Source organism: Coregonus lavaretus, assembly GCF_964263955.1.
Source record: "Coregonus lavaretus genome assembly, chromosome: 20".
NCBI classification, from domain to species: Eukaryota; Metazoa; Chordata; class Actinopteri; order Salmoniformes; family Salmonidae; genus Coregonus; species Coregonus lavaretus.
The window spans coordinates 24,861,859-24,883,291 of record NC_140007.1 but is presented as its reverse complement, the minus strand read 5'-3'; the positions used below and the strand labels follow the sequence as shown (position 1 = coordinate 24,883,291).

Here is a 21,433-nt window from a genome sequence, read left to right as displayed (position 1 = left end):
AGAGTCTGCAACACCACTAAGCAAGGGGCACCACCAAGCAAGCGGCACCATGAAGACAAAGGAGCTCTCCAAACAGGTCAGGGACAAAGTTGTGGAGAAGTACAGATCAGGGTTGGGTTATAAAAAAATATAAAGAAACTTTGAACATCCCACGGAGCACCATTAAATCCATTATTTAAAAAATTGAAAGAATATGGCACCACAACAAACCTGCCAAGAGAGGGCCGCACACCAAAACTCACAGACCAGGCAAGGAGGGCATTAATCAGAGGCAACAAAGAGGCCAAAGATAACCCTGAAGGAGCTGCAAAGCTCCACAGTGGAGACTGGAGTATCTGTCCATAGGACCACTTTAAGCCGTACACTCCACAGAACTGGGCTTTACGGAAGAGTGGCCAGAAAAAAGCCATTGCTTAAAGAAAAAAATAGGCAAACACATTTGGTGTTCGCCAAAAGGCATGTGGGAGACTCCCAAAACATATGGAAGAAGGTACTCCGGTCAGATGAGACTAAAATTGAGCTTTTTGGACAACAAGGAAAACGCTATGTCTGGCGCAAACCCAACACCTCTCATCACCCCGAGAACACCATCACCACAGTGAAGCATGGTGGTGAAGCATGTTTTTCATCGGCAGGGACTGGGAAACTGGTCAGAATTGAAGGAATGATGGATGGCGCTAAATACAGGGAAATTCTTGAGGGAAAGCTGTTTCAGTCTTCCAGAGATGTGAGACTGGGACGGAGGTTCACCTTCCAGCAGGACAATGACCCTAAGCATACTGCTAAAGCAACACTCGAGTGGTTTAAGGGGAAACATTTAAATGTCTTGGAATTGCCTAGTCAAAGCCCAGACCTCAATCCAATTGAGAATCTGTGGTACGACTTAAAGATTGCTGTACACCAGCGGAACCCATCCAACTTGAAGGAGCTGGAGCAGTTTTGCCTTGAAGAATGGGCAAAAAACCCAGTGGATAGATGTGCCAAGCTTATAGTGACATACCCCAAGAGACTTGCAGCTGTAATTGCTGCAAAAGGTGGCTCTACAAAGTATTGACTTTGGGTGGGGTGAATAGTTATGCACGCTCAAGTTCTGTTTTTTTGTCTTATTTCTTGTTTGTTTCACAATAAAAAATATTTTGCATCTTCAAAGTGGTAGGCATGTTGTGTAAATCAAATGATACAAACCCCCCCCCCTTACTTCCAGGTTGTAAGGCAACAAAATAGGAAAAATGCCAAGGGGGGGGGGGTGAATACTTTCGCAAGCCACTGTATGTGACTTTTTAAGCACATGTTTACTCCTGAACTTACTTTAGGCTTGCCATAGCAAAGGGGTTGAATACTTATTGACATTTCAGCTTTTCATTTTTAATTAATTTGTATACAATTCTAAAAATATAATGGGGTATTGTGTGTAGGTCAGTGACACAAAATCTCATTTAATCCATTTTAAATTCAGTCTGTAACACAACAAAATGTGGAAAAAGTCTAGGGGTGTGAATACTTTTCCGAAGGCACTGTATGTTCACATTTGCAAGACATTTCCTTCAATAGTACACCCCAATATTCCCATGCCCTTCTCAATTTTCCAGCCTTCTCCCTGCCAATTGTTTCCCTCTGCTCCTCCTCCTTCTCTCAGACACTCCCGGAAGTGCTGCTGATGGAGCCTGGCCTGTGGGAGTGGGCAGGGAGCCAGCAGTGGCCAGAAATGTCCAGTTCCAACTGGATCTCACGGAGGGGGGGGGCTATCACCCATACACAGAGGTAGACAGTGAGAAAATGCATCAGCCATCTCCAAAAATTCTCTGCAGAATTTCTTCCTGAAACCACATGTGCAGATGAGTGCACACCCTGGTTTTCCAGAAAGCCTGTCTGGAGGATTCTGGATTTCCTGCTTATTCCCTCCTGATTCCGGGAATCCTCCAACCGGGATTTTGGGAAAACCAGGGAATTTATTGAAAGTTCCTGGAATTTTGCAACCCTAGTCCTGTCATTACTAAATGTGTTGTGTGATATGTATTTGAATATATGTTTTTAATTAAACACACAAGAACATTTTATTAACAAAATATTTTAAATCAGTCATCTTCTCAAATATGGTGCGGAGAATGAAGGGATGATGACACACTCTGCGAGAGGAAGGGAATCTACTTTGTTGGTCCTCAACTCATGGCTCAAACACTTCATTCAGGTTAAGTGGAGTTAACCTCGAGTTCAGGTTAGTTCTGAAGGATTTGTTGCCATAGAAATTGACCTGGCTAAAAGGTGAGCCACTTCGTGTAACCAGTTATCCCGAGTTGACCAAAGTTACCTCGCTAACTCCTCAAACCATATTCATAGTATAGGGCTCTGGGGCCGGATTCACAGAACACAAGTTTCTTAAGGAAAAAAATAAGAAGTTCATAAGTGCATTTCCTCAAAACGTTCTTAGGAATTCATCGTTTTCTTAGGAACTTCGTAAATATCTTTCTTAAGAACTTCGTAAATATCTTCTCATGTTGCGTTGACATCAGTGACGTGCTTGAAACCAATAAATAAGCCTATGTAACAGGAATGATAGGATTTGGCCATTATAATAAAGTGTTGATATTTCCATTTTATTAAATTTATTTATCTGCTTCATGTCTCGAGAATATTAATTTTTTAGTTGGCTCGCGAACCCTTTATACACAAAAACAAATGTTATTTTTCACACATTATAGCCATCAGACTAGCTATATCAAAAATGGATAACCAAGGAAAGTGCAATAAAAACTTCAGCAAACAAGAGCTTGAAGTGATGGTGGAGGAAATAGCAGCCAGGAAAAGGTTGCTGTTGGGGAGACTCTAACTGCGGGGTCACTGCAGAGACCAAAAAGAGAGGATGGGCGAGAGTGGCCGCGTCTGTCTCTGCCGTCGGAGGTATGGCAAGGGATAGAGACATTACATCAAAGTTGGATCAGCCTGTAGTGTGGTTTTCCACTTTAATTTTGAGGGTGACTCCAAATCCAGACCTCCATGGGTTGATAAATTTGATTTCCATTGATAATTTTTGTGTGATTTTGTTGTCAGCACATTCAACTATGTAAAGAAAAAAGTATTTAATAAGATTATTTCATTCATTCAGATCTAGGATGTGTTGTTTAAGTGTTCCCTTTATTTATTTTTGAGCAGTGTATATATATATAAAAATAAGATTCTATTGGTTGCAAGAATTTTGTAAAATAATTTAATCAGTATCAGTTCATAAACCATGTGCCATGGAATCGTTATATCAAACATCTCTTCCCAACTATTTTACAATCTATATGGCACAGCTGTCAATTTGTTTGTCCTGGTTTACTTTTTTATTCATCACCATTTTCTTTAACCAATTTTGGTATTTAATGCAGGGCCGACAGACAAGTTCCTTACTTTTTCCCCCTTCCACTTGCCTCTTCAATTTTTGCGGTAACGCTGCAAATAGTTGGGTTGTAATTTTGGGTAGAGCACACATTTTCATATATTTTTGTTAGATGCATGTGTGACAACTCCACCAGTCCTATTTCTGATATCATTTACAAAGACTTTCCATTTGTTATACATTTTCTCAGAAAATAATGTTTTTTTATCAATTCGTATATGAGTTTAACCATAATATTTGTTGTATTATTTGTTCTGTATTTTCTGGTGGATTAAACTGAAATTGCAACCAACTTTCTATGACTTGTTTTAAAAATAGCTATATTTTGGAAATTATTTCATTTTCAAATAACCGAAAGTGAGAGGTTGTAATCTGAATAAAGAGAAAAATGCCATTCTTGAACATGGGGTGAGATATTTTTACTAATCCGCTAGAGAGCCAGTTCGGAATTAATTATAACTTTTGTATGACTGAAGCCTTTAGTGAGAGGTCTAATGCTTTAATATTTTATCATTTCTGCCCTCCGAATTCATATTCATTACATAAATAGGCCCGTTTAATTTTGTCTGGCTTGCCGTTCCAAATAAAATTGAATATTTTTGGTAATATAATTTTAAAAAACAGGTCGCTAGGTGTAGGCAGGGCCATAAGCAAATAGGTAAACTGGGATATGGCTAAAGAGTTAAATCAGGGTGATTTTTCCACAAATAGACAGGTATTTTCCTTTCCATAGTAGTAAGATCTTATCTATTTTTGATAACTTTCTATTAACATTTATTGTAGTGAGAATTTCTTTCTTTCGGGATATGAATACCGAGTATGTCCACATCACCGTCAGACCATTTTATTAGTAAAACTACACGGTAATGTAATGTCTGTTTGTTTAATATCCACAAAGTAGTTAAAACTCAGTTTCACTTTAAGCGCCATCTGTTGAGTACCTGATAGAGCAGATCCAGAAGACCTGAGCGCCCATTTCAGCGGTCCATTTATAGTGTATTCGGAAAGTATTCAGACCCCTTGACTTTTTCCACATTTCGTTACGTTACAGCCTTATTTTTAAATGGATTAAATTGGGGGGGGGGGGTTCCCTCATCAATCTACACAAAATACCGCATAATGACAAATTGTTTTTTTTGACATTTTTACAAATGTATTACAAAAAAAAATACAAAAAATATCACATTTACATAAGTATTCAGAGCCTTTACTCAGTACTTTGTTGAAGCACCTTTGGCACCATTACAGCATTGAGTCTTCTTGGGTATGACGCTACAAGCTTGGCACACCTGTATTTGGGGAGTTTCTTCCATTCTTCTCTGCAGATCCTCTCAAGCTGCACAGCTATTTTCAGGTCTCTCCATAGATGTTTGATCAGGTTAAAGTCCGGGCTCTGGCAGGGCCACTCAAGGACATTCAGAGAGTTGTCCCGAAGCTCCTCCTGCGTTGTATTTTTGATATTTTGGTATTTTACTCCCTATTAGCTGTTGCAAAAGCAGCAGCTACTCTTCCTGGTGTCCACACAAAACATGAAACATGACATAATACAGAACATTAATAGACAAGAACAGCTCAAGGACAGAACTACATAAAAAAAATTTAAAGGCACACGTAGCCTACATATCAATACACACACACAAACTATCTAGGTCAAATAGGGGAGAGGCGTTGTGCTGTGAGGTGTTACTTTATCTGTTTTTTGAAACCAGGTTTGCTGTTTATTTGAGCAATATGAGATGCAATAATGGCTGTATATAATACTGTACGCTTTCTTGAATTTGTTATGGATTTGGGGACTGTGAAAAGACCCCTGGTGGCATGTCTGGTGGGGTAAGTGTGTGTGTCAGAGCTGTGTGTAAGTTGACTATGCAAACAACCTGGGATATTCAACACATTAATTTTCACATTAAAGTTTCTTATAAAAAGAAGTGATGCAGTCAGTCTCTCCTCAACTCTTAGCCAAGAGAGACTGGCATGCAAAGTATTTATATCAGCCCTCTGATTACAATGAAGAGCAAGACATGCCACTCTGTTTTGGGCCAGCTGCAGCTTAACTAGGTGTTACCTTGCAGCACTGGACAATAATCAAGATTAGACAAAACTAGAGCCTGCAGAACTTGCTTTTTGGAGTGTGGTGTCAAAAAAGCATAGCATCTCTTTATTACGGACAGACCTCTCCCCATCTTTACAACCATTGAATCTATATGTTTTGATCATGATAGTTTACAATCTAAGGTAACTCCAAGTAATTTACTCTCCTCAACTTGTTCAACAGCCACACTATTCATTACCAGATCCAGCTGAGGTCTAGAACTTAGGGAATGATTTGTACCAAATACAATGCTCTTAGTTTTAGAGATGTTCAGGTACACCACACTTTACATGTTTGACATTAGAGAAGCTTCCATTAAAGAAAAGTCTGAGTTCTATTAGATAGATAGCTCTGAATCCATGATATGGCAGAGGTTGAAAAGCCATAACACATAAGTTTTTTCAACAACTGGTTATGAACAATAATATCAAAGGCTGCACTGAAATCTAACAGTACACCTCCCACAATCTTCTTATTATCAATTTATTTCAAACAATCTTCAGTCATTTGTGTCAGTGCAGTACATGTTGAGTGCCCTTCCCTATAAACATGTTGAAAGTCTGTTGTTAAGTTGTTTACAGAGAAATAGCATTGTATTTGGTCAAACACAAATTTTTCCAACAGTTTGCTAAGAACTGGCAACAAGCTTATAGGTCTACTGTTAGAACCAGTAAAGGCCGCTTTACCATTCTTGGGTAGCGGAATTACTTTAGCTTCCCTCCAGGCCTGAGGACAAATACTTTCCTCTAGGCTCATATTAAAGATATGACAGATAGGAGTGGCTATAGAGTCAGCTACCATCCTCAGTAGCTTTCCATTTAAGTTGTTAATGCCAGGAGGTTTGTCATTATTGATCGATAACAATTTTTCCACCTCTCCCACACTAACTTTCCAAATGTCAAACTTGCAATGATTTTCTTTCATTATTAGTTTTTTTTATACATGAATACGATGGCTCACTGTTCATTGTTGGCATTTCCTGCCTAAGTTTGCCCACTTTGCCAATGAAGTAATCATTTAAATAATTGCCAACATCAAATGGTTTTGTGATGAATAAGCCATCTGATTCGATGAAAGATGGAGTTGAATTTGTCTTTCTACCCATAATTTCATTTAAAGTACTCCAAAGTTTTTTTCCATCATTCTTTATATCATTGATCTTGGCTTCATAATACAGTTTCTTCTTCTTTTTGTTGAGTTTAGTCACATAATTTCTCAATTTGCAGTAAGTCAACCAGTCAGATGTGCAGCCAGACTTATTAGCCACTCCTTTTGCCCCATCTCTTTCAACCATACAGTTTTTCAATTCCTCATCAATCCATGGAGCCTTAACAGTTCTAACAGTCAGTTTCCTAACAGGTGCATGTTTATCAATAATTGGAAGAAGCAATTTCATAAATTCATCAAGTGCAGCATCTGGATGCTCCTTATTTATCACATCAGACCAACAAATATGTTTTACATCATCCACATATGAGTCACAGCAAAATCTTTTATATGATTTCTAATACACTATTTTAGGCCCAGCTGTTGGAACTTTGGCTTTCCTGGATATAGCCACTATATTGTGATCACTGCATCCAATGGGTACGGATACAGCTTTAGAACAAAGTTTACAGTATTAGTAAAAATATGATTGATACATGTGGATGATCTTGTTCCTGTAGTGTTTGTAAACACCCTGGTAGGTTGATTAATAACCTCAACCAGATTACAGGCACTGGTTACAGTAAGAAGCTTCCTCTTGAGCGGACAGTTTGATGAAAACCAGTCAATATTCAGGTCCCCAAGAAAGTAGACCTCTCTGTTTACATCACATACACTATCAAGCATTTCACGCATATTATTTAGATACTGACTGTTAGCACTTGGTGGCCTATAGCAACACCTCAAAAGAAAAGGCTTTAGATGTGGCAAGTGAACCTGCAACCACAACACTTCAATAACACTTGACATAAGATCTTCTCTAAGCATTACAGGGATTTGGCTCTGAATATATACAGCAACACCTCCCCCATAAGCATTTCTGTCTCTTCTATAGATGTTATATTGATGTTAGCCTTATTTCTAAGGCTACATATATTAATATGGGCTATTTTCATCCCTTTCCTGGGTAGCTTATCAGAGATAGACATAATACTGGAAAGAGCAAACAACACAAGATAAAAAAATATACATTCAGCAGTCCATAAATCAATTGTGTGTGTGTGTGTGCTGCGGGGTTGAAGCTACGAACCCATAGGCTTGGCTCTCTCATCCCTTCCAGGCTTCTGGGAGGGAGGGTGGACAATGAGCCCGTCATAGCGGATGTAAGCAATGTCCCCACGCGCTCTGGCAGCTTTCATGGCTGGAATAAGTTATTTCCTCTTCTGGCTCACAGCTTCAGGATAGTCCTCGTTGAGAAAGATACGTTCCTCTCATGTTCTTGGCTCTTTCCAGAACAGCTACCTTGTCCTTGAACCTCAGGAACTTGACCACTATCGGCATGAGCCTGTCACCTGGGCCGGTGGTGGGTTTTCCAATCCTGTGGGTGCACTCCACCTCAATCTTCCTGTGGTCCATCTTCAATTTCTCAGAGATCATTTCCCTCACTTTGTCCTCAGACTCCTTCCAGGTCTCATGTGGAGATTCTGCAATTCCGTCCACAAACATGTTGTTAAGCCTTGATTGTCCCTCGAGATTTATCCATCATTGTTATCATGGATTCATAGACAGAACTGATGTCCTCTCTCAATGACTTACAGATCTTGCCGTTCTCCTGTATCAACTCATCGAGCTGACCCTGGGAGAACTGCAAACTGTTCTTTAGGTCCTGGACCTCTCTGGTCAGGTCGTCCATTTTTTTATTAGTCGAATCCACCAGTATTTGGACAAAGCACTTGAACAACTACTTGTGGAACTATCTTTGTTTGTTTAAAAGATCCTTCACGTGTGATAGAGAGACACCAATGTCCTTGACAACGGTACTCCCGCCGGCTTTGGTCTTTGTCATGGTAGCTAGCAACGTAGGTTACGCTGTTACTCCTTGCAGTTCCAGACAGGGCAGGTCACAGGGCAGATTGAAAACAATAAACAGCAGGGATCTAGACATCCAGAAACCTGGGACAATCCGCGGTCCCAGCCACAATGGCTAACTGCGTCGCGGGCTGCGTTCAAGCCCTCAAGAAAACCCCACTAACTTGATATGCTGCTAGCTAGCTGCCACCACCATGCTTCCCCGTAGGGATGGTGCCAGGTTCCTTCCAGATGTGACGCTTGGCATTCAGGCCAAAGAGTTCAATCTTGGTTTCATCAGAACAGAGAATCTTGTTTTTCATGGTCTGAGAGTCCTTTAGGTGCCTTTTGGCAAACTCCAAGCGGGCTGTCATGTGCCTTTTACTGAGGAGTAGCTTCCGCCTGGCCACTCTACCATAAAGGCCTGATTGGTGGAGTGATGCAGAGATGGTTGTCCTTCTGGAAGGTTCTTCCATTTCCACAGAGAAACTCAGGAGCTCTGTCAGAGTGACCATCGGGAACTTGGTCACCTCCCTGACCAAGGCCCTTCTCCCCCGATTGCTCAGTTTGGCCGGGCGGCCAGCTCTAGGAAGAGTCTTGGTGGTTCTAAACTTCTTCCATTTAAGAATGATAGAGGCCACTGTGTTCTTAGCGACCTTCAATGCTGCAGAAATGTTTTGGTACCCCTCCCCAGATCTGTGCCTCGACACAATCCTGTCTCGGAGCTCTACAGACAATTCCTTCGACCTCATGGCTTGGTTTTTGCTCTGACCTGCACTGTCAACTGTGGGACCTTATATATAATAATATAATATGCCATTTAGCAGACGCCTTTATCCAAAGAGAGCTTACAGTCATGTGTGCATACATTTTTTACATATGGATATAGACAGCTGTGTGCCTTTCCAAATGATGTCCAATCAATTGAATTTACCACAGTTGGACTCCAAGTTGTAGAAACATCTCAAGGATGATCAATGGAAACAGAATGCACCTGAGCTCAATTTGGAGTCTCATAGCAAATGGTCTGAATACATATGTAAATAAGGTATTTCTGTTTTTTATTTTTAATACATTTGTAAAAATTCAGTTTTCGCTTTGTCATTATGGGGTATTGTGTGTAGATTGATGAGGATTTTTTTTAAAAAATCCATTTTAGATTAAGGCTGTAACGTAACAAAATTTGAAAAAGTCAAGGGGTCTGAATACTTTCCGAATGCACTGTACTTAGTGCAGTGACCTGTAATCCTGCAATCTCATTGGTGTATTAGGTAATTGAACAGCTTGTTTTGAACAATATATTTTTGAAACTGTTAAATGTACACATTTACAGCACTTATGAGCATTTTAAAGATAATCCATTAATTACATATACAGTACCAGTCAAAACTTTGGACACACCTACTCATTCAAGGGTTTTTCTTTATTTTTACATTGTAGAATAATAGTGAAGACATCAAAACTATGTAAAAACACAAATGGAATCATGTAGTAACCAAAACAAGTTTTCAACAAATCAAGATATTTTTTATATTTGAGATTCTTCAAATAGCCACCCTTTGCCTTGATGACAGCTTTGCAAACTCTTGACATTCTCTCAACCAGCTTAACCTGGAATGCTTTTCCAACAGTCTTGAAGGAGTTCCCACATATGCTGAGAACTTGTTGGCTGCTTTTCCTTCACTCTGCCATCCAACTCATCCCAAACCATCTCATTTTGGTTGAGGTCGAGGGATTGTGTAGGCCAGGTCACTGATGCAGCACTCCATCACTCTCCTTCTTGGTAAAATGGCCCTTACACAGCCTGGAGGTGTGTTGGGTCACTGTCCTATTGAAAAACAAATTATAGTCCCACTAAGCTCAAACCAGATGGGATGGCGTATCGCTGCAGAATGCTGTGGTAGCCATGCTGGTTAAGTGTGCCTTGAATTCTAAATACATTTACATTTACATTTTAGTCATTTAGCAGACGCTCTTATCCAGAGCGACATACAGTTAGTGAATGCATACATAATTGTTTTAATTTTTCATACTGGCCCACCGTGGGAATCGAACCCACAACCCTGGCATTGCAAACGCCATGCTCTACCAACTGAGCTACATCCCTGCCGGCCATTCCCTCCCCTACCCTGGACGACACAGGGCCAATTGTGCGCCACCCCATGGGTCTCCCGGTCGCGGCCGGCTACGACAGAGCCTAATCACACCAGCAAAGCACCCCAACACCTCCTCCTCCATGCTTTACGGTGGGAACTACACATGCAGAGATCATCCGTTCACCCACACCGCGTCTCACAAAGACACAGGGGTTGGAACCAAAAATCTCCAATTTGGAATCCAGACCAAAGGACAACTTTCCACCGGTTCATTCCAGGTGACTACCTCATGAAGCTGGTTGAGAGAATGCCAAGAGTGTGCAAAGCTGTCATCAAGGCAAAGGGTGGCTATTTGAAGAATCTCAAATATAAAATATATTTTGATTTGTTTAAAACTTTTTTGGTTACTACATGATTCCATATGTGTTATTTCATAGTTTTGACCTCTTCACTATTATTCTACAATGTAAAAAAATAGTACAAATAAAGAAAAACCCTTGAATGAGTAGGTGTGTCCAAACCTTTGACTGGTAGTGTATATCTTTTTACTTTTTTGACCAATCACAAGTGGGGCGCTGCCTCTAACGCCTTAATGGACGAGCCACCACTGAGAGACACCATATGATAACTACAGGGGACAGAATGCATGACAGTGAAACTAATGAGTACTCACTCTACCTACCTGCCACTGTTGCTGCTGCTGGTGCTGCTGACAGAGTTGGAACTGGAGGAACGACTGCGAGAGCCGGAGCCACTGTGTGAGCCGGGAGGCCAGGTTGCCTGACTCGCCAACCTTTGTGGAGAGAGGTTACGTGAATGTGAAGAGTGTGGAGACCGGCTGCAACTATCGGGGTAAGATCGATCTCCACGTCGACCCCGCTCTTCTTGGTACAGATCCCTGTGAACTATGCTGGCCAGTATAAAGGGTTCTCTGGGTCGAGTATCATATTGAGGCTCTGGTGTATCAAAGTGGCTCGGGCTCCGGCTATGTGAACGATAATATCCCACACCAACCGATGAAGATCCTCCACTTCCTCCAGCCCCAGCCCCACCACCTGTTCCACAGGCACTGACGCCAGCACCTTCAACTCCTCCAACGACCCCTGCAGAGATGGCCCCACCACCTCCACTGGCAGTGCCAGAGCCAGTGTTAAGCGTTCTCTCCCTGGTATCTCTGTAATAGTCGGATTCGTAGTGACGCTGCCGGTCAAAGCTACTGCCAGCACGCTCGTGATGTCCATAGGCACTGTGATCATATGCTCGATCCCGACTTTCAGCAGTCCTGAGTGACAGGGAGAGGGATGGAAGGAGGAAATGGAGAGAGAGAGAGAGAGAGAGAGACGTTATGCTTTTTGACACTAATTAGTAGTCAACTGGTTGAGCTTCACAAGGTGGTAAATAAAAGTGTATCAGGCTATCAAATAACTAAGACAGCAGTCAAGTTGAGTATTCAAAGGAAGTTTCTGTTTATTTGAGACTTAAAATATACAGTAAACATATCAATTGATATATCATACTTTACTTAAGCAAGATATTTAGTTTTAGATATTTGTAAACAATTCTCATTAATTAATATTGCTCATTATTTTTGCAGAATTTGTCACTTTTATGCAGATACTTTCTGATTTCTATTTAAATTAAATTGAACAACTATGCATGGCGATTAATCTTTCACTTGTTTGTGACTTTCTTTTTCTTCTATTGTTTGACGAACATCCAAATCTTCTCAATTGGAAAACGTAATGAAGATATTTTGGACATGGAATTACATGTGCTCGACAGAAAAGAAAAAGAAAAAGAAAACTAGTTTCTATATAATTCTTATGACCCATATAATAGAGAGCAAAAACAAGAGTCTGGGGACTTCAATGGATGTAGTGCTAAAACCTAACGCTATTAAAAAATATATATATCCTATTCTGGACAGCCGTACATTAATGGTGCATGATCAGACAGATCAAAGATGATGGTTAACTCCAGTTTATATTTTGCAACTCTAATAACAATACAACAAATATTCTTGACGGGAAGCTATTTCAAAGTATGGAATCCATTTTTAAATGGAACTGACAAACATTTCAGGCACCAGACAAGTAGTTGATAGCTCAATATTAATCTACTGAGCTTGCATGTTAACTTATCATTAGGGATGTCCAGGATTAGATTTAGATATTATGATAATCCTAAAATATCGCAATTACACGTTTTTCACTGTATTGTGCAATTAAAATCATAATGTTAATGCACAATTCGTTATGTTAGCTTTTAGGTAAGTTCACAGGGGTAGCTGCTAGCTAGAAAGATATCGCGCTTATCCATAATCAATTATGTAATCAGTACAATGCAGCAGTTTCTGAGGATTATCCTGCAAGATACTGTAACTTGCTATCTAAAGTAGAAAATCACCAGACCTCCTAACTGGTAGCTTGTCAAGGTGTGACAGCCTTCATCTATGTTGGAATGGCCTAAAACACAGAACAAACACTCCATTCCAATCCCAATCGAAAGATTTTAGGTACACTGAAATTGATTGATATGCTCTGCTCTGATAACTAATGAATACAATTGTACTCATTTATGTTCTTATAGCAGGCACACCACCACCTCAGTAAGGAGGCTGTTGAGGTCCATCAAAAATGCGTGAGTTAGCGAGGTGATGAATTATCAACAAATATTTCAATGGTGTGAATTAAGGCAGAGGACTAAAAAAGCCCAATTCATGCCTACTTGAAAATAGAACACAAAACAGGGCGTCCCCACTGAGTTTACAATGTAGGAAATACACTTAGATGATTAGTTAATGTTTTCATACGTATGAGATGAATCTGTGACTTATTGAGCCGCAATTTAGAAGGGGCTGGCTGTGTAACTTCGGCAACACTTTATACAGCCTGGTTTAAGATGGTACCTCTTATTTACATGGCATAAGAGACTGTGATAACAATGGATACTTTCCTTCTGTACCTGAAGGAATTAAACACAATTGGTAACTACCTGGTACATTACTACGCTTGAGTCTATGAATCTCAAAGAAACCGAAGTATAACGAATATACAATTTACGATCTAATTTCAAATTACTCCCCAATACATAGCTAGCTGTAAAATGAAGCTTTACCATAAATTCCTTTCCGAATAAAGTGATGAGTATGACAGAAGTATAATGATTGGTTAGTCACAATTAGAAAGTTTCAAAACCACGACTAATGTTACTTTAAGAAGAATGGCCAATGGGGCATTTGCGAATTGCAAAATACAATATAGTACTGCCTGTTCTCAAACTGGTGGAGTGGATCTTCCTTCAGAACAAAATAGATTTTTGCGTAATTAAGTGACTTTTCAAAAAAATTATTCAGAAGAGAGTTTGGATTGGAGTGTTTGCAAGTTGTTTTAGATACATTAAGTAGCTAAAAGGACAGGAACCTAAAACATTTTCTGAATGAGGTTTAGCTATTAAGTAGCAAAATACATATCAAAACCATTCTGGGTGAATCAAAAACAGTCAACTTAAGTGGAAAAATCATGTACATTTTTATTTGCAATTAGCTATTCCTTAACAATTGAGCCTGCTAGCTTTTTTTCTGTTAGCAAATACATACATGTTTTATGTTTTCAGGTAGATTTGCATGGCTGCATGATATGTTTGGACAATGGAGCTAGATAGAGGTCTCCTCTTTCTATCTGTACCATTATACCATCTGTGATAGCATGGGCAGCGCCATTGAGGCTATCTCCATTTTTAAGTAGTAAATTTTCTTCTTCACATTTGGCTGATCCCTCCTGATGACCTGGTTGGACATGACTCCAACAGGGTCACCATGAGGGATCAGCCAATGAAGTTGGAAGTCCCACCCAGTTGACTCAATTAAAATGGTGGAAGCCCTTAATGGCGCTGCCCATGCTAATACAGCCTTATGGTCACTAGAGGCCTCTATCATTCTCTATGGCAGGGTTCCAACCGGTGGCTTGTTTTATATGTTGGACATAAAATACTTTAAAAACACCAGGAAAATCCACTTCAAGTGAATTAACATTTTGGAAATCTGTTCCCAAGTATTCCCACGCATAATAGAGAGACACGTGATCGTATACAAATGCAAGCAAGGTTTGACATTATTATGTTTTTGTCAAATATTATATTATATCCGTTTGGGCTTCTTGCGGTCAATTTGCAGTCTACAAATTATTTGAAATTATTTTCCGGACCCCTGACCATCCACTCATCAATAAAATTGGCCTGTGGCAAAATCTAGTTGATGATCCCTGCTCTATGGTTTGGACTCAAAGTTTTGCGAACTCCTCCATGTAAAAATAAAAAATAAAAAAAAATAAATGTAGATATTTGCAACTATGCTGTTTAGTCCAAATGTGGACAGAACCGCGTTAGTGCCAAAATAGGTTCTGAATATTTGAATCTCAAATGTGTGTACAATGACAGTGTCTCCATTGTCCTGACACTCATGGTATTTGAATTAATCATGAATCCTAAAATAATTATACCTATTAAGGCAGGATTTGTATCTATAATTGTTTATTACCATCACATGCTGGTAATGTATACAGCGAGTGTATTACTAGCTAGCTACTGTGGTAGGTGTGTTCCTGTCAAGTGCATGCACTGCCCATAGCCTTATAAGGAATAACAGTTATTTGGCACTGCCTCATTTTTAGCTACTTTTCGGCTGCCAGTATCATGTAAAAACTGTGACGTTAGTGTAAATATTTCATGCTCCCTACAATAACAACAAACTAAAAATAATAATCCCAGTTCTCTGGTTTTACATGCAACATTGTAAATTGTGACAATTAGGGTTGCTACATCAGGAATCTGTTCCTGGAGTTATCCTGCTCTTGGGCTCAGAAGAAAAAGGAATTGACACCAAGTTTCCAAGGTTAGGCTACTAACAATCATGTAGCAAGACCAAAATGAGAGACTAGCTATCTAAACATTGGCATAAACCCTTTAGTTGTGGCAAATCTGACAGTAAAATGTAATATACAATAGCAATTCAAATTGGGTTGAATATAATCTGATTTTGATTAACTAATGCAACTATTAAATCTGACGTAATTGTTCATGGTTTAAAAAGCATTCAGAGGAGGTGCATGACTCCTCTGTTTTCAATGATCTGGCCTATATTTACATTTTTCACTTAATGTGAAAAATGCCTCAGCAACGTGGTACTATTGACCAGGGAGAGCAGGGATTAGGAGCTGGGAAGTGGGCAGGGTAGGTTCAAGGTGAGGGGAGACAGCAGGTAAAAAGTACAGAGTCTGCAAATAACAACAAGCAATTAAACAGTATATTTAACAGTTACTTCTGTTAGTGAAAAATATGGAGAGAGACAGGGGTTCAAACTAGGGGTTAGAGAGAACAGCTAAAATACACAGGGCAGGATATACCAACCTTTTGAGACAGCGGTAACCCGACCTACAATTCCAAATACAATCTAGGGAGACAGAACTTTGTGAGCAAAAAAAGGAAAAATCATAGGGTGGGCATAAAAATGGATCAAAAACATTCTGGTAGGTTTATGTTCAAACAAAAGTCCTTGCAGCCAAGATTATAATACATTGTTCCAAGCAGCTGTTTGCAATGCTAATTCAAAAAAGAGTCAATGTAAAAATATATCCACAGAGAAAAGCACACACAGGATAGGTAGGTTTATGTTCAAAATAGTAATCCTCGTCAGTTTGGCGGGAATCCTCACTTGCTTTGAGGGGCAGGAATATCAGATAATCCAAAAATCTAATCCAATTGTAACAAGATTCTACTGTGGTGGAAAATAGTCATAGGACTAAACTATCCTTTCAAAAATGGTTTCATAAAATGTAACTGATAAAAATCAAATCATGGAAAATAAGGCAACAGAGTCCAGTCAAATCAAGAAATGATATCCAATTGTCCAGCTTCTGTAAACAGTGCTCTATTGATTCCCCATGAGCAATGAGTCTGGAACATCATGGCACACGATTATTGGAAAAGTCTTTCATCTTTAATAGTCCGTCACATTCTGTGTGCAAAATTTAGCAATAGTCCAACTAGATCCATTGAAGCAAAAAATATCTGATCGTAACACCGTTTATTTGCCAGAAGTAATCCAGTTCACCCAATGATTCTCCCTAACATGTACAGTTCCCTTAAAGGCAATAGGCGTATTCTTTGGTAAGAAGTTGACAGGATGTTGTCTGTTCTGATTCTGGGAATAATTGTATCCAAGGATGGACAGATGTAGTTCCATATTCAGGAGGCAGGTAATCCACTGACAGAAGACAGGTATTGGCACTGACATCCACAGTTCCATGTTCTTCACCCCCATATTTCCATGTAATTGTATTGATTTGTATGGTCCAAAAATAGTCCAATCCTCAGATACATGATTCTGTTTAATGCTTCCCCCTACATCCATTGGACAGTCTCACTCTTTCAAGAGCAAAAAATAGCAAAAAAATAATTTGAACCACCAACAAAATTAGTTAGAATAAAAAATAAAAACACTTTGTAATTTGCTCAATGTTTCTGTCGTTTCTCTACAAAGTTGATCAACAGTAGAGGTCTCCCAGCATTTAATTCTTAAGACCTTATATCAAACATAATCCCACACAAAAACGGAAAACCCATAACTTTATCGAATGATAGAATATCCTTTTGTGATTGGCCAGTTTTAATCCAACAGGGGAATAGATATCCGGTTTAGGTTATCCACATGACTCCAGACCACAAGGGAAGTGATGCATTTGAAAACACCACTGGAATGGGTGCAGAATGATCAAGACCCAGTTTCTACTAATCCAAAAACTAATTAATGCGTCTTTAATGTGTAAATATATATTCTTGGTTGAATTGTTATATGAAAATGACCCATTAATCCACCAAGGAGGGCATGGTACTCCAGATCAGGGCGATCCCAGGGAAGACCGCTGGAACAAACTCTCTCCAGCATCCATTAATCCCGGCAATTTTACGATATCCAATATGCCCCATACTCTCTGCAAATGGGATATCCACCTCACAGGAATGTTTAAATTTACAAAGATAATCCCCAACAGCCAATACGCTATTTACTACACACATAGAAATACAATTGTGTGCATGATGTACATACATGCTCATTTACAGTATATCTTGGTGTCTACCATATCAATCCATGAGCGATGGCGATGCTCTGAGGACTTTGTAAGGGATGCCTACAGATTTATTCCTGCGTATGAACTTCTTTCATTTTCCCCTATTTCTCCCCCAAACAAGTAAATGAATAGATGGTGGAAAATGCTTGGGGGTAAGGCGTTACAAGAAACGAAGTTCCCCCTGCCTTCAGAGAAACTTTGTCCACTTACCCGTCTAGTCTGCGTTCATAGCGTCCCTCTCTGCTGTGGAGCAATGCAGGGGGCCCATACACCAGGCCCCCTGCCGCCCTTGTGAACCCTGAAACATCCCGCCCACGACAGCCTAAGGACAGGCTATTGTCCAGCCCTCTCACAGCACTAGGGATTGTGCCCGGCTCATTGTAATCAGTGCGCAGGTCTCTGTCCCCCATCTTGTTGATAGAATTATGAGCCTTCTGAGCACTTTTAATGTCCACAAAATCCACAAAGGCTGCGACTCCACCTTCTGACCCCCTCTTTGGAAGGACCTTGACACTCTCCACCCGTCCATATCTATGGAGGAAAGGGGGAATTAAAAGAAAAAGAAATCAGCAACAGCAACAAATAATTAATTGATTTAAGTTGTATGCCATGTTTTATTGGAAATTGAAAGAAGTCAATGGGTAAAGGAGCCTACTCTTCACCATCAAGTAGACCTATGTGTTTTATAATATTGAAAGGGAAGGGGAAACCACAAAGGGATGTCCTTACAAAACATTTATTAGGCCACTGTTGTCATTTCCCAACCTCACCAGGCAACAGTAACCAAGCAACAACAAATCCTGACACATAGCACTATACATACATTTTTCAATAGAGGAAGTATTCTAGTTATGAGAAAGGTCCCTCCTTTAAGCTATTCAAAGACATAACTCTGATGAGGTCTGCACAATGCAGCATAACTACACGTGACATTTCCTGGTTTGCTCTTGCTTGTGGGTGCAATATGTTTTATGCTATATGGGACAATTTCATTTGGCATTCCAATAAGGCTTGCTTAAGAGAAATACAGGAAAAATTCTTTTTTTCCTATATTTGAAAATGTGAAAACGTGACTTCAATCGTTACCTTGAATGTAGCCTATAATTAAAATGGATTACTGCCTGAAAGTGTATTTCCATTGTAGCCTATGGCTTTTATAAAACAACTGGAGAAAGAAAATCGTGATTGGATGTTATTTCTGATTGGAGTTATTTGCCAACGTCTTGGAGAGCTTAGGCTACTCCATGGAACACGTTTTTTTCTATTCAATAAAAACAAGAGTATAAACCTGTTTCTGCTTATTTTCCGACAGACACCCTGAGAATGGCCATAAGTGTTGTCTCCGTGTTATGCCAGTTCCCACATTGAATACCCTCCGACGCCATTTTAGAAAACCGTTGACGCTGCTTCCTCATTCTTCCGTCCCCCATCTTCAATGACTCCTATCACAAATGTAGCTGTCATGCACCTGCATACGGTGGCTGCTTCTTGTTACAATTGCTGTAACTAAAGGCTGCTTGAAGAGCAGTGAGTAGGCTACCCCGAAATGTGTTTTCCATGCGCACTCATTCCCCTCAACAAAATGCTTCATCCTCAAAAGTCCAAACAATATCGAATGTCTGTGATAAATTGTCCAAACCGTTTATCTTATTAGATGTGTTATAGCCTAAGCATATTACATTCCTATGATGTAACTAATGCATTAAAATCATAAGCATGACATAAATGCCCCGCAAGATTTGAAAAACAGTTAGGCTATCATAATTCATGCATCTGACAATACCATCAAAGACTAAGGATTACTTTAAATGAAAGTAGTCCTAAATAAGCGTCCGTTTGGCCATTTCGGACTGTATTTTGTAGGCTATTCTCAAAGTCATAATGGTCTGATGAATATTGTCTAAATGTCCTGCATAGCAAACCCTGCGCTTGAAATCGTGGCAGAAATACATACGCCATTTAGCCTACAACACAGGATAGACAGCCATGTTATATGAATGCAGCACTTCAGCTAACGTAAGGAAATAATATGGATATCACATCTTTTAATTAGGCTACTCCTCGTGCCTAGACCGAAAGATAGGCGGGCCGTTTTTTCCTTGGCAGCCAGTATGGAGCTAGAGAGCGCACATAGCGTCGAAACAAGAACCAACTGTATTCAGATGTTGGGAAATGTTTAATGCACAAAAACGATAGCCTTTACCATCAAAAATCTGACTTGACATACTGATAACAATGTGAAGTAATAATAATGGAACAATGTGACAAAAATATTGCCCTTTACATTTCAGTAGTGAAAAAGTATTATTTTCAACAACAGCCTATCGTTTTTATAGAAAGTTAAAAATGGTTGGGAAAAAAAAAATCAGCTATATCGACATGTAAGCTACAATAGGGAATATGATCCGTGCCATATGTAGCCGTGTTTCTTATTCCTATATGTTGACAGTTTCATTAGGGCTTATGATTATCATATGGTCGTTTGTTTACACAACTAATGAATGCAACCAATGTAAAGGAGGGAAATCTTAGTGACATTGTAGGCTATCACTGTAATCTATACCAAATGTTATGTTAATCAATTGAATAACAACTAATAGCAAACATTCAATGAACATTTCAGTTTAATTTGATAGTCAACTGCTATAGCCACTGACATTTAATAACATAAGGCTAATTGACGCCATTTCAGTCACAGTATGATGTTACTGGCAAGTCAGCTCTGCATCACTTCACACAAGCCACCTCAAGATTTGCTACAATGTTGCAGTGAGTCTCAGCGGAACTGGAAACTACCTCAATTGTTTTTGCTTAGTTAGAATTCCATTGCACGAGACACTCTCCACAACTGGCAAGTTTAGGCTAACCATAAAACCAATGAAAGACAATTCAAGTCACTGTCTTAACACACCACAACCGGTAGGATGCTACAGTGGCAAGAGTATTCAGTGGTGCTAGCTATAGCTGTTTTGCTAAAGTAATTAACTATAGGCTATTTCCAAGTCCACCGTGTGGGAAAGATGGCTTACAAGACAGCGAAATGCAGGTGTTGGTCATGAGACTGCAATTTTTACGTCCATGTTAGTCAACTAGAATATCTATCGACTTCCTCTTCACACGAGTTTTGTGAGCCTGTGTTGCTGGTTTGCTGGCAGTTGGCTAGCCAGGCTACTGTCACTGCCTGGGCAATTCGCTCCTGGATTGATCATCTTCTGATTTCAGGGGAATCAGGCAGACAGATGCAGACAGTTGTGGGCTACTCAATCAAATATTCGGCATAAGATCGTTTACTCACCGCTTGAAGTGCTCAATGATTTTCTCCTCTCGTACATTTTCGGGTAAATTTCCCACCCATAAATGTCTGGTTTCCCGGACCATACTGTGCGCTCCTGTCCCCCGATCATACAGAAGAGTTTGTGATGTCCTTATCTTTTCCGATACAAAGTAAAATACGTTGCGAAATTGAGCGCAGCAAAGTATTGTGCGTAGATCATCAACTGTTTGATCTGACCCAATGTAACCATTAGGTTCAATTATTGCACTCTGTTTGATTTCCTTTACTCTGCGCGATCTGGGCGTACTAGCGTGCGCTCTATTATCGTTCCCGTGACTAGGCGCGTCCCTGACACCATGCGACCTTTGGCTGTCGAAATCATGCTTGTAGCTACCTAAAAAGATGCAGCAACCTTGCTCGTAATGAGGCGCACACAGCGCACGCGTGGCACTGTGTGTGAACTGTTTTTTT

At 39.8% G+C, this 21,433-nt stretch overlaps 1 protein-coding gene across 1 annotated transcript in view; it reads right to left on the bottom strand.

Annotated features, from left to right (window-relative positions):
* The window catches only part of LOC311147786 (msx2-interacting protein-like), a 37,363-nt gene extending 16,131 nt beyond the window's left edge, over window positions 1–21,232 (bottom strand). Inside the window, exons 1-3 of the mRNA XM_084184564.1 lie at window positions 20,984–21,232; window positions 17,899–18,219; window positions 11,244–11,843 (exon numbers count right to left, since the gene is read on the bottom strand). Of these exons, the coding sequence (XP_084040690.1) occupies window positions 11,244–11,843; window positions 17,899–18,219; window positions 20,984–21,066 (1,004 nt within the window). The 5' untranslated portion in view covers window positions 21,067–21,232. The remainder of the gene's footprint in view (window positions 1–11,243; window positions 11,844–17,898; window positions 18,220–20,983) is intronic.
* Between the last annotated feature and the right edge of the window lie 201 nt (window positions 21,233–21,433).